Source organism: Lepidochelys olivacea (genome assembly GCF_965140295.1).
Source record: "Lepidochelys olivacea isolate rLepOli2 genome assembly, chromosome: 10".
Taxonomy (NCBI): Eukaryota; Metazoa; Chordata; order Testudines; family Cheloniidae; genus Lepidochelys; species Lepidochelys olivacea.
This window is the reverse complement of record NC_140420.1, coordinates 32,824,996-32,839,362: the sequence shown is the minus strand read 5'-3', so window position 1 is coordinate 32,839,362 and position 14,367 is coordinate 32,824,996. Positions and strand designations below refer to the sequence as shown.

Here is a 14,367-nt window from a genome sequence, read left to right as displayed (position 1 = left end):
ATGTGGAGTAGTTAATAGTTGCCCTAGAGAGATGTTAACCATCTCTGCTAGAGCCTGTCCACTCCATTGATGGGTCCACTGTTATTGGCAGGAGAGGTGCTAGATCCAGCTCCTGCTCCCCTGACATCACTGCAGGGGCCCTTAGCTAGATTGCCCTGGAGCCTGGGGAAAGGTCAGGTTAGCCTTAAAAGTCTTACCTCAACCCAGCAAAGATGTATGTAGTTTCAGGGAAGGCCCTGTTAACCTCTTTCACAATAGCAATCCTGGACATTCTCTGCAACATGTGTCTCATCCCAATGCACTACAGTGATAGCTGTCACCCCTCTGTCTATCCTTGTAACCTGCCAGATCCATTGCTATGGTTGCTTAATGCCAATGCTATGGGGCTAGGGTAACTGGCAGCCAGCAGCACTGCACTCAGGATCTGGTTAGTTCAGACAGATTGCTCTGGTGAGGCTGCACGGGAGATCAGTGACAGCTATCATGGGGCTGAAATAGAGGAAGAAGCCACCTCCCCTCACACTTGTGCTGGTTGGGTAGTCAGCAAGGCTCTGCTAGGTCCTTTAAGGCTGTCAGCTCTGTGAGCTCTGATGAAAGGACCAGAGATGATGGGAAGATAAAGTGACATCAAGTATTGCATCAGCCAGCCCCCATGGAGCTGGAGAGAGCCAATGCTCAGGTTATACTTGCCCAGGAAGGGGGGTAGTATGACTTCCACATAAGATGCCATTTCCCCCCTTCAGCTACATGGGTGGGGAGAGGCAAAAATAGGAGCAGCACCAAGGGATGTGCTTGGATCAGCAGCAGTGAGATGCTTGTCAGTACAACCCCCTTAATGCAGCCATCCAGAAAGTGTGTTTGAGGGGGACAAGGGGCAAGAAGAGGGTGAACTATGAATCTTACTGACCCCCAGGAGAAAGACCTGCTGATGAGACAGAAGAGCTGCTACGCAGACAGCCCTGACAGTGCAGAGAACACTACCAGGTGCCACTGTCAATGGGAAGTAGTGCAAGTCACTTCAACCAAAATTCATAGGTGCGCAGGATTGTGCTGACTCTTGGCAGGGCTCTCCCCAGCCACTTTCTGAAAGGAAATGGCTGTTCCAGCAATGGGGTCACTGAAGCCCCTCAGCAATGCTCTCTGCTAGGGCTGACTGGGGCAAAGCTTGTCTGGGAGGATGGCCCAGCTAACTCACCCAGCACTCTAAGGAGAACAGGTGCTTTTTGCCTTTGACACCTGTGTTTATGGAGCACACTGCAGCATGGTTGCCATTGGCAAGAGCAGCAGTTTAAATCCAGACTTATACTTGAAAACAAGCAGGAGAATCACAAAAGAAAAAATCATTTTAATTAAAGACATTTAGAGAGACAGGCTGACTGTGGCAGCAATATGCTCTTCAATAAATAACAGGGCAGGAGGGGTGGTGTGACTGACAAGCTGTTGCAATGAGGACAGAGTTCATAAAGGGGCATCGCAGGTAGGACAAGTAGCTTGTCTCCTCTTGCTGGAGTACTGGTAGTTAGCATAGACAACAGCTATGGGTACAAAAACAGTTGGAAGAGTTCAAACCCAGACCCATGGGAAAAAACATTCCGTATTGTACAGCTATTTCAGAGAGATAGTAAAGTGCAAGGAACACAAACCCCATGCACACTGAAGCATATTTAGCAACTAAATCCTCAGGCACAGGTGTACACACTTAAAAAAATGAGCTACTGGGGGGGAGGGGGGAGATACAAAACCAGTTACTACAAATTAGGTTAAGATGCCTTGAGAGAAACCAAAGCCTCTCCCTCTGGATGTGAGGAAATGGAATCTGCCTGGAGCCACTAGATGAAGGGTCATTTACATTGGAAAATTCACAGTCCTAAATACTACAGTGTAGGATACATGATTGAAAGCTCAAACAGAGCACCTGGCAAAGTCTGCTTGGGCAGGGAGCCGGGCTTGAATAGGTGCCCCTGTAATTTCACAGCTGGGAGCCTCCATACAGCATTACCAGGAACAGTTTCAACTGACAAATCCTTTCAGCCAGAGGCCTTGGCCAAAGCAGATTGGCAATGGCTGCTCTGCCTGGGAAGATCTCACTGGCACAGAAGGGAGAGCTCAGGATTTTTCCCACTAGGGACCCAACTCATTTACAGTGGGAAGAACCAACAAGCCCCATCTAAAAACATGTTGAGAATAAAGCCATCTGTCACACAATGACTGTGAATGGCAAGGCCTCTCCAGGAAGGGTCTGTAATAGGAGTTCAAGCCAATCAGACCCTGTCCCTCTGAGTGCCTCTACGGCAGCCCCAAAACGGAAGGATTGTTGGTGATCTTACTGGCAGCTAGAGAATCTGTTCCTCTGTGGCGCATGTTAATGCAGCAGCTGCACCAACAACAGACTGATCACTCCCTATTTTGGTTCCTGTGTGTACAAGAGCAGGCTAACTCAGCCATGTGGCCCTGCACTTCATTAGCACACACAAATTAAAAATGCAATACTAGGACATGTGCATGGGGATAGGACAAGGGAGTGAACAAGGAGGTTCCACAGGGTAACTGCCCCTCCCTAGGAAAAGCCCATCAGTCCTAGGATGCCCACATTTCCTCCACTTCCTGCACACAGAAGCTAGAGAGGCCCAACCAGGAGCAGTACAAGTCTTATGGCAGGCAGGGGGAAGGCTAGATGGCACCCATTCCTAACTACACAGAAAGCAGGTTGCCAGTGAGAAGCAGATTCAGTCTATTACAGACATCTCTGGTCCCCTCACCCTCTTAGCTCCCATACCTCCAACAGCACAGGTCCAACAGGGGAAGCAGGATGGCGTTTCCTGACTAGAATACAGATGGGCACTGAAGGGAGAGGAAATCTCAGGCTGCTGTAAATCAGCCAGAGTCTGGAGACCTGGGCTGGGCAGATCAGAGGGATGTACCCCACAAGGGCTGCAGCCCTTAACATCCCATGTGGCCCAGCAGCTGAGTGCATAATGAATACTGGGTTAGAACTTCTTTACACTGAAAACATTTGCTAAAAGTTTCTGTTGGATGATTACGAAACAGTTCTTCCTCCCTCGCCCGCCCCCCATACAGAGCACACTGGTATCCATACCAGGCAGGTGGGCCAGGGAGACAAGAAAAACAAGGTGACAGGAGAACAAGGCTGACAAGTTCTCTGGGGAGGTGTCAGCCCATCCCAAGGAAACAGGCTTGGTTCAGAGTAGCCCTTTAAAAAAACCACTTCTAAGCAGCTTAACTGTCATGCTGGATCTAAGACATTTCAGTGTCAGGAGAGGACTGTCATCTTGCCCAGCCTGCTGGGTGGGGTGGCCCTGGCTGCAAAGCATGGAGTGCACATACACATACAGAGATTCCATTCCTTCCTGGGAGACAACTTTGCAAGAGAAGGGCTCCCCAGCCAAAAGACCTGAAAGATGTAAGGTACATGCACAAAAATGAAGCAGAGCTGGTGGGGTAGGAGGGCTGATTCTCAGTCTGAATGGGTGAAGATCATCCCATTGCAGGACCTGGTGAGATCACTGCATGGCACTGGCTAGATCTCCCCTCCTCACAGAGAATGGGGGAAGTTTGCCCATAAAACTCTGGTCCCAGCCCATGCTGGTCAGTCACTGCCCTCTTTCTCAGGCAGGGGCTCTACCTGCCACACTGCACTGAATTAGACACACAATGACGACTGTGCAGCCCCAACACCAACCCATTCTCCAGCTTTCCCCAGAGGCCCTCTCCCTTCGAGTCATTAGCCTCCTTCAGCCCACATGATCTACACCAAGTGAAGCATCCATTTTGAAGCTCAGACATTTCCACACTGCACAGCAGCAGTTTGTGCATCTGTACCAGCTCCACAAAAGGAATTTTCCTGCTAAAATCCCAGCTGTTCTTACGCATTATAGCTAGAATGCTTTGACTGAGAAACAATCTATTCCAGCAATATAACAAATGAAGCTGAGCATGTCCTGCTGAGCTGGGAAATGAACAACACCTTCAACAATGATCCCCACTGCTGCCTCAAGGGAAGACACACAGTGGCATCCCAGGGCCTGATTGAAGAAACTTCCTGGGCTTGGCTCCAACCCACATGGGACAGGGTTAAGAGTGCAAGCTGTATCTGCAGCACACATTCTGTATTTAAAAAACGGGCTTCTCAGAGCCTCCTGAAGGGGGGTGCCAAGACTGCCCTTTATTTGGGATTCTGGCAGTGCCAGGCAGAGGCCCCTGACAAGACAGATGCTATTCTCACCCTATTTAGATAGCAGCTGGCATGGTAATAGCAAGGGGATAGTTATCCTCTACAGTTAGACATTGACTTGTCTTTAAGTGACATCTGGAGAGCTAGTTCTTCCAGCAGATTTAAGTTACTTTAAGCAACTTTGTGCTGTAAGACCCCATCACTCCCTGTCTCAATAGTAACCTCCTAGATACCTGCCACCCACACTGCCAGCAGCAGGAGACAACACACCAACTTTAGTTCAAGACTTCCTCTGCCAACTCCCAGTTTCAAAGTGGGTACATGAACAGTGGGGACAGGGGTGCAGAGCCAAGGGAGCACAGCCTCCGCCAGGGGAAGAAGGGGCTTGTTGACCATTGCTGGAAGGAGGCCAGGCATTTACCAACAGTGTATGCTTTGCTCCTATTTGCTCCGTTCTAAATGCTCCCACTAGCAGAGCTGAGGAACAGCACTATTCTAATGTCCTGCTTGCACTCAGGTGCCACTCCTGTGGCTATGGGATCTTTTTGCACATTAATTTAATACGTGGGGAGGGTCTGGGGCCTTCTGCCTATTGGGGAGGTCAATGTCTGGCAAGCTCCACATGGGGAGACAAGTGTCCTGCACAAGTCTTGTACAAACAAAGCAAGCATTTCACTATTGACAGTCACATTGCAGCCTCCTCAGGGACTTCAATACCAGACTCCTGGCAAAGACGCAGGGAGGCTGCCCATCCCCTGCACATCTCTCATGGCCTGCAGTCTCTACAAACACAAGAGGGGCAGCAGCTAATTTACTTCAAAAGCAGCAATCTGTGCACAAATCTCATTCCTAGAGAGCCTGCGGGAGATTAACTTAGGTTCCAATGGTGACAAGGTAAGGGAATGGAGATGTCTCACTCTCTTTCCTCAGGGGCTCCAACTACAGGAATAACTCTATACATCTCCCCCACTCATATCCTGGTGAGCTCTAGCTCACACTCAAGGCAGAAGGATCTATACAGTATATATATATTTCACTATGAAACAGTAATTTCAATCCCTGTCTTCTACTTTGGAGCATCGTGAATCAGACACTTCTTTTTAAGTCATGGGGTGATGACTATCTCTGGGCATCTCAGCAGCAATTTCCTTCCTGTGAGTGGTCAGGAGTGTTACCAGCAGCAACACAGACTCCTCAGCAGGAGCACGGGAGCCCAAGAGAAATGTGCCCCATTTCCATTGGGCCTTGGACTAAGAGGACATGGCCCAGCCCTGGCCCTCTGATGTATTGTGTGGGTTCTAACATGGTTGATCAGTGCATGTTGATTGCCTTATTGTACATTCCTGTCATTAGCTATGCTATGGCAAAGCAGATGACTGCATCCTTGTCCATCTCATGTACAACTATGTGCATCTACGTGAGTACTGGCCAAAAGCAAGGGGAGAGGGAGAGGAGGGGAGGAGTAACACACAGAGCTGTAATAGGAAGGGCCACTTGCCTACAGCACAGTGACACCCCTTATAAGACAGTAATGACTGTCAATCCACACAGGATGCCTTGGGACTCTGGCAAGAAGATGGCAAATCAGGGCTACAGCAAGTCAAGCATACGGTCTGCCAAATCTCAGTCAATCCACCGCTGAGTGGTCAATTTTAAGAGGCTGGGTTGTTGATAGGAAGCCCGCATAACTGGAATCAGTGCAGAGCCAGATGATTCAGGAGATAAAGGGAAGAATGATCCTATTAAAGACAAGAGAACAGCTGTCTGAAAACCATGGAAGGGACAGGACAGACATTGTGCTTACAGTCTAAGACGCCGGGGCTTTGCGCATTTAAGCCAGTGGGAGGAGAATGGGGAGTTTGCTATTCTGATTTCCAGACCCTGTGGAACTGGGGGGCAGTCTCAAATGCTCAGGGCCCAGCTGAGGTGCTCTAAAAGCTCAAGGAAAGGGGTCACCAGCAGCAGATTGCTTTTAACAACATTCACTGGGCTCAAATAAATTACATCACATTAACTCTCGGGGGTGGGGGGCCGGAGGAAATCAGGGCCTTAAGTCAATAGGCATTCTGCCATCAACTGTAGCAGGAGCAAAGTCAAAAACAAAAGAGGCAAGATTATTAAATAGTTGCCAGTTTACAGCCCTGCACAGAATCATAGAATCATAGAATATCAGGGTTGGAAGGGACCCCAGAAGGTCATCTAGTCCAACCCCCTGCTCAAAGCAGGACCAATTCCCAGTTAAATCATCCCAGCCAGGGCTTTGTCAAGCCTGACCTTAAAAACCTCTAAGGAAGGAGATTCTACCACCTCCCTAGGTAACGCATTCCAGTGTTTCACCACCCTCTTAGTGAAAAAGTTTTTCCTAATATCCAATCTAAACCTCCCCCACTGCAACTTGAGACCAGAGGGATCCCAGGGTGCAGCTCTCTCAGAAGCTGGGCTCTAGCCGTTTCCAAGAGGCTGAATTGTATGCTGAGCCGCACAGTCTATGTTGCAGTGACCCTTGCTTTAGGCATCTTGCCTCATATGCCCCAGACGCTTCAGTGGAGCGATTATGCCACTGACTTGTTGCAGTGCAGTGCTCCAGAGAGAAGGTAAACCCCATTCTCACAGCTCCCTACCTCTCGCTTTGCTGTCACCATCTGACTGTCACGTTGCCCGGCTGTATTCAATACCACTCTTTGCGGAAATGCCAGACCATGGCAGCAGGCTGCGGAGGAGACTCTGGGCTTGGCGGTATATCCGGTGAGGAATCGAACATGGGCTCAGGCTGGCGAGCGTTGAGCCAATGTGCTGTAGGTAGTCAGTGAGCCTCAGTTAAGGAGAACAGGGATATTTACAGTGAAATGTAAGAAACAACCTAAAACACTGTATTGACAGCAGCCCGTAGGACAGTAATAGGCAATGAGAGCTAAGCCATGCAAAGCAGCACTGGCCAGCTACCTGCCCTTCATATCTAACTGCTCAGGTACAAATAAGCAGGTCTGTCCTGCACAGTAAGAGGAGGACACTTGGGGAACATTTCTTGTAATTTGCCCAGGAAATGCTTTAGCTGAACCACCACTAGTGTCCCTTTCACTCCACAGCACTCCAGCTGCTGGAGCCATGGCCCGTCTGACAGCAGAGACATTTTGATTGCTCAGATACAACCACGTTACCATAAAGAGTTAGGGAGAAGGGACTTCTTTATGCTCCACCGAGACTGACTGACCTGAAGTATATCCTATAATTTAGTTTGTCATCTCTGTTCTGTACCCACTCTGCCTCCCTCAGGAGAGTGTGGATCCTTAGAGCCGTTCAGAAGTGTGGAGTAAGACAGGTCACTGAATAGCATGCGTCCAGCTGCATTTGGAGCCCACCACACCATTAGCGTTGTGAAGGCTCCACTCTGCATGACCTACGATGGTTAGCAAGTTTCTGATATACCCAACAAAAGGGCAGACATTGCCTGACTTCTCTGGACAGGAGGAAAAGAGCTCACTAGCCCTTCATTTCTGAGACTTGACTTCAAGTCCCCAGACATGTCAGCAGCGAAACCATTTGGAAGGCACCGGGTGGAAGCCACCACACAATGGAGCAGTCTCTGCTCAAGCGGAAGCCAAGACCGGATCAGAAGATGATGCTGTAGGTTGGGATTAAGGCTTTGGATACTAAGTGTTGCTAGCACAGCTGTGTCAGCTAGGAGCATGTGGGGTGGGAAATCACACCCCCTAGCCAGCACAGCAATGTTGGCAACCCCCCAGTGTAGACACAACTATGCTGACTGAAGGGTGCTTCTGCTCCCCGATCATCATTAGCTATGCTGACAGAACAACTGTTGGTTTGTGCTCCATCTCCACCAGGGGGCTCTGCTGACACAGCTATGCCAGCAAAGCCTATGTACTGTACAAAGGAGTACTTGTGGCACCTTAGAGGTTAACAAATTTATTAGAGCGTAAGCTTTCGTGAATTTGTTAACCTCTAAGGTGCCACAAGTACTCCTTTTCTTTTTGCGGATACAGACTAACACAGCTGCTACTCTGAAAACTATGTACTGTACAGGAGTCCTTAGATACATTGACAGAGCCATGTGGGGAGCCCAGGACTGGAACAGCAGGGCAGGAACTGCAGGTCTTGCCTCAGGTGCAATCAGCAGAGCTGTGCTGAGGGAGTTTTGCACAGTGCCCATCCACACCACACCTAGTCCTAGCTAAACAGTTGCACTACCATCAGTCACCCAATGTAGACAAGATATACATCTCTAACCTCACAAGAGACATGTACTGTTCTACTGAACGGATCCCACAGCACCCTTGAGGAAGTCCGGCACAAACATGCCAGAGACAAATCCAAATCTCTTCTGGAAAGCAAGGAATCCAGTTCAGTGAAGCCTACCCTTAAATTGGGATGAGTCACCAAATGCAAACAGACTTGCTTTGCAGGATTTGTTTTACTCCAAATACCATGTGTCTGGTTATCTCGCTCTGCAGCTAATCAAATCCAAGGTAAAGGATATAAGATTGTCCAAGGAGGATGTCCGCCATTGATGTATAGAACGTAGGTGAAGCCGTCTTTGAGGACCCCTCTGATAGAGTAATAATAGGGCAGGTAGTGGTGCTGTCTAAAGTCTCTATTTTCATAGAAGTTAATTGCTGTATTGTTGGTGGTGAGGACATGCAAGTAGATGGCTTTACAGTGGTCTTGGGCAGTTGTCGATATATGATCCTTCAAGCTTTCAAGTAAGAGGGAACCTATCAAAGGAAGGAAGAACAGCATTACACAGAGCAGCAGCGCTCTCACTGGGACAGGGTGGAGAGTGCAGCCAAGCCTCTGCACGCACCATCACTGCCTCTGAACAAAGCTCCTAGATTAAGTTCCCTGTAAGCTGCGTGGCCACGCAGCAGGCTCTCAAGGGCCGTGCAGGTAGGCGGGGAGAGGCGCCCCTCCCCCAGCCCCGAGCTCCTGAGGCCACAGCCCTCACCCCCTGCACACCAACCCTCAGCCCCACCTCCAAGCCCCCTCCCACACTCTGAACCCCTTGGCCCTTCCTCCACCACACATCAACTCCATATTGGTGTACATAAGAAAATTCATTCTGCACATGGATGTAAAAAAATTAGAGGGAACACTGCTCCTAGATCTTTCCTCATTCTCATTCACCCTTTTCAGAACAGCCAGCAGAACCTGGGTTGGGTGGTCTTAATAAGCTCCTTCCTCTCTACAATACTGGGCTTCAGAAAACTCAAGGCTGTATAGGGTGGGAGCGGTCCCTCCTAAAAGCCATTGATTGGTGGGAGTCTGCAGGGCTGGATTTAGACTGTAACAAGGTTTACACATGCAGCTGTGGCCCCCACAGTTATGAGCATTCCAGGCACAAGGACTTACCAGCAATAGCCCACTGCCAGCCAAACAGCTACTCCCATTGGGCTGGCAAGGTGGTTGCTGGAACCATTTAGTTTTAGAATGGCTGACCTGTCACCTTGACTAGCAGCAGCTAGGTCACAGGAGTACATTCAGTGTTCTAGAGAGACAAGGCGGGTGATGTGATATCTTTTATTGGACTAATTTCTGCTGGTGGAAGGGACAAGCTCTTGAGCTACACAGAGCTCTTCTTCAGGTCTGAACACTCAGTGTTTTAAAGTCATTTTGAAATTGTAAAGAGCAAAATGCAACTGACAAACAGGTCACATGCACTTGTCTTGCTAAACTCTAATTAAAAGATAAGGGAGGGCTTTAGCTCTCCATCAGCTCCTGGGAGTTTGGCTCCAGCCATCTAGAATCTTTCATCTGGCACTTGTCAGTGAAGGGGCACAGTGCATGCACTTGGCCTTGGGAGACTAGGTCTGGAGGTTCATCTGAGCAGTCAGTACCGTGTGGTGGACCCAGCTTTATGTGTCTTCACACACGCCTCTAATGTTGAATATCTAGCCTCACACACTAAGAGGCTCCTTTGACCTGAAGTGGCTTCTACTGGTTCTGTACCCCTAAATGCCCCAAGTCTCATATGAACAGCCCAGGATACAGTCAAGGGGCACAGCTTCCATGCATGACTTCCAGTGTGAATCTGGGATGGCCACATTACAATAACTGAACAAAACACATTTGCCCAAGTTAAGCTATTGTTAACTTCTCCCAGTAGAGGTACCACTGGGCAATGGTAAAGACATGATTCACTAGCAGACGTCCTAACACATGAACCTCATTTGTGCTATGGTTTTACAATCCATGTGTAAAGAACCACATAGTGAATGGGATTTTTCAGAAGTGCCCAAGTAGTTTAGGAGCACAAGTCTCATTGAAAGTCAGGAGTTGTACCCCTACGCCATGTAGGTGCTTCTGAAAATCCCTACCCAGTACATAACGTTACCCCCTCTGCCTAAGTACAAGGCCAGCTAAGGAGGCTGATATAAAACAAGAGGTCTCTTCTGGTCCTAAACAACAGGTCATCCAGTCCAGCCCCTGGCACTGAGGTAGAATTAAAACAAACTAGATATCAGCAATACAGAACCTGGTTTTGGGAATTCAATGTGGAAGAGTATTTAAATATAGAAGCTGCATGGTAATTTCTCTTCTGTGTACCTGGAAAGATAAGTACTGCATTGCTAAGATTTTGCACACTTTCCCACCCATCCCAGGAAATCTAAATGAGTAATAAAATAAGAGCAGTTCAATTCTCAACAGTTTATTGCACTTTTCTGTATCCCACGCTCCATCCCGTTCCTTTCTAGGTGCGGGAGAAGAAAGAACCAGAAACGGAAGCCATGTAGAATCTGCTACAGAAATCAGAGCTACAATAAAGGTGGAAAATGCCTGGAGCAAAAAGTCTCCTGCATGAAAGGTTTTGCTCTTACAATCATAGAATATATCAGGGTTGGAAGGGACCTCAGGAGGTCAACTAGACCAACCCCCTGCTCAAAGCAGGACAAGTCCCCAATTTTTGCCCCAGATCCCTAAATGGTCCCCTCAAAAGGATTGAGCTCACAACCCTGGGTTTAGCAGGCCAATGCTCAAACCACTGAGCTATCCCTCCCCCTTCCTCTTGAGTGGAAATGGAAGAGCTCTTGGATAAGAAAAGAAGGGCTCTCAAAACATCAATCCCTCAAACGTCGTTATGTAGTTCTGGAACATTTCAATGTACTAGTCTGTAATAGCTATCTAATCCTGAACGCTGATCCAAGGCGATGGATGGACTTTAGAGAGGGTCTTTCAGAAAAATGTGTTCCTAAATTCTGTCCCAATTTAATAAGTGCAAGAAATGTTGACTTTAACGGAGAAACTCCAGCAAGATGCACCAACCAGCTGGGGCATCTGAAGGTGACTCAGAGACCTCCTTATGAAAACAGGAGATCCCTCCCTTTACCAACTTCCCTGAATTCCGTTCTCCGGATAACCTAGAGTTTGTCCCAAGACAGCGCTTGAACCAAGGCTTCAGTTTGGTGCTCTCCCACACAGACACAACCCAGATCATTTCTATGGCATATCATATCAGCCTGGGTCTGCAGATGTGAGCACTCAGGGGAGGACAATTATAATCCTATCTACTGTGACAAAGTTCCTCCTCTACCTTGGTGGGTCTTGCGCTTATTGGCGGATTTGCTCACCTCAGAGATTCACGGCAGCCCTCAGTTTGGCTGTTTTCGTGAACCCATAGTCCAGGTCAACTCCTTTTGTGTCTGATCAGGAGTTGGCCCGCCCTCTACTCCGGGTTCCAGCCCAGGGCCTGTGAAATGCAGCTGTCTAGAGTGCCTCCTGGAACAGCTGTGAGACAGCTACAACTCCCTGGGCTACTTTCCCATGGCCTCCTCCCAACACCTTCTTTATCCTCAACATAAGACCTTCCTCCTGGAGTCTGATAATGCTTGTACTCCTCAGTTCTCCAGCAGTATGCCTTCTCACTCTCAGCTCCTAGTGCCTCTTGCTCCCAGCTCCTCACACGCACACCGCACTAACTGGAGTGACAGCCTTTTTAAACCAAGTGTCCTGATTAGCCTTAATTAATTCTAGCAGCTTCCCAATTGGCTACAGGTGTCCTAATTAGCCTGCCTATCTTAATTAGTTCTAGAAAGTTCCTGAGTGTTCTGGAATAGTCCCTGTTATCTTACCCAGGGAAAAGGGACCTGCTTAAGCTGGAACTAACGTATCTACCTTCGACCACTCTCTTATAGCCATCTGGCCTGACTCTGTCACACTACTGAACAGGTCAAATAAATCAAGTCAAGTCTAACATGGTCCCAGCTGCACGACACCTTAACGTGGTCACTGCTTTCAGACTTGGCATGGGTCCCAGCTGCTAGTGTCTGAATGGCACATTTCTTTCTATGAATTGGATGCTTAAGGACAAGGATGGTACATGCTCTCACACCAGAAAACCATACTAACCTGTTCTGTAAGTGCTGTTCTTCGAGATGCGTTGCACATCTCCACTCCACTCTTGATGTGCGTCCCCCATGCACAGTTGTCAGAAATTTTTCCCTCAGTAATACCCATCAAGGAGGCATGAGTGCCCTCTGTTGCCATGCATCACTGCACAAAGGTATAAACTGTGGAGCCGACCACAAACCCCATCAGTTCCTTCTTGCTGGAAAAGTCTGATGCAGAGGGATGGGAGGGCGGGATGTAGAACGGACATGTAGAACATCTCAAAAAAGCAACAGTTATGGAACAGGTGACAGTTTTTTCTTTTAGCAATTGACCATGTGAATACTCTTGGTGGCTCACAACTCAGGAAATCAGGAGGGCAGATTAGAGAGTCTATCTGAACAAGCACTGGAGGACAACTCACCCAAATATGGCAGAATGCTGAGTGATGGCATAATGGGATGCAAACATGTGCATTGAAGACCATGTTGCCACCCTACAAATGCTTGGAACTTGAACAAGGAAGGTCACAGAGAATGCTTGCAATCTTGTCAAATATGCCATCACTCCATTTGGCAGCATGTCAGCCAAGTCACAGCACAAGCAAATACAGGAGGCTAACTGAGACAAAATCCACTGAGAAGAGAGTGGGAGGCTCTTCATCCTGTCTGTGACCACCACAAACAGCTGGGAAGACAAATGGAACTGCTTGGATCTGCTGAGTTAGAATGCCGACACTCTCCTGACATCCAGAGTGTGCAGCTGTTCCCCATCTTTATTCAAGAGGGACTTCGAGGAGAAGGAAGGCAGGTAAATCACTTGGTTGACGTGGAAGTTAGAAACTCAATTTTGACTCAAACTTTGGATGAGGACGTGGGTAAACTGTCTTAAGGCTTAAAAGGAGCCCCATAAGTTTTGACAACACCAAGTTTAAGTCCCACGGAGAAACAGGATCTTGTACCTGAGGATACAACTGTTCCAGGCCATTCTTTTTTTCTAAAAAGATGTCAATAAGATTTTTGAAAGTGATCACCAACTTGACAGGGGAAAGGAGAGCGAGCTGCTAGGTGGACTTTGATAGAATTAAACAGTCAACTCTTGCTGTTTTAGGTACAGATACGCCAAGATATGCTGGATTCGGCCAAATTCTAGATTGTCAATACCAGACAGAGAAACGGTTCCACTTCGAGAGGTAACTAGATCTAGTAGGTGGTTTCCTACTATTTAAAAGCACATCCTGAACCTCTTTTGAGTACTACTCCTCCCTAGAGTCTGACCATGGGCCATCAAGGTTGTTAAATGAAGTGCCTGCAGGTTTGGGTGGAGCAGGGGACCATGATCTTGAGATACTAGCTCTGGGGCCAATGGAAGTGATATCAGAGCTTCCACTGAAAGGGATAGGAGGGTGGAGAGCCAGTGCTGCTGAGGCCAAGCTGGGGCTATAAACATGAATCGAGCATGGGCCAGTCTGATTTTTAGCAACCCTCTGTGAAGGAGTGGAACTGTTGGGAAAGCATACAGGAGCTTGCCTGTCCAGGGCAAAGAAAAGTGTCCATGAGGGAACCCAGACTGTGATCTCGCTGGCACTTCCTGTTTGTTCTCGTTGCAAATGGGCCTGCTTGCAATGTGAACAAATTCCCACAGCTTGAAAATGAATCTGGCTACATCTAAACAGAAAGACCACTTGTGTTGAGTTGTAAATGACCTGTGTGTGTGGCTGCATTGCTTTTTGACAGAGCAGGGACAAGTGGCCCCCTCCCTGGCTGCTGAGTTAGAACACTACCACTGTTCTCTGAAAATGAGCAGGCTTTTCCCCTTGACATGGTGTAGGAGAGCTA

General features: G+C 48.3%; 1 protein-coding gene across 2 annotated transcripts in view; it reads right to left on the bottom strand.

Moving 5' to 3' along the window:
• Positions 1-1,325: 1,325 nt before the first annotated feature.
• NAA60 (N-alpha-acetyltransferase 60, NatF catalytic subunit) overlaps positions 1,326-14,367 on the bottom strand; it is a 43,193-nt gene continuing 30,151 nt past the window's right edge. The window contains exons 5-7 of one of the 2 annotated variants that reach the window (XM_084641833.1): positions 8,688-8,922; positions 6,814-7,004; positions 1,326-5,931 (exon numbers count right to left, since the gene is read on the bottom strand). In XM_084641833.1, coding sequence (XP_084497959.1) covers positions 6,842-7,004; positions 8,688-8,922 — 398 coding nt within the window. In that variant the 3' untranslated portion in view covers positions 1,326-5,931; positions 6,814-6,841. Of the gene's footprint in view, positions 5,932-6,813; positions 7,005-8,650; positions 8,923-14,367 lie in introns of those variants that run through there. The other variant, XM_084641832.1, reaches the window with a different exon arrangement.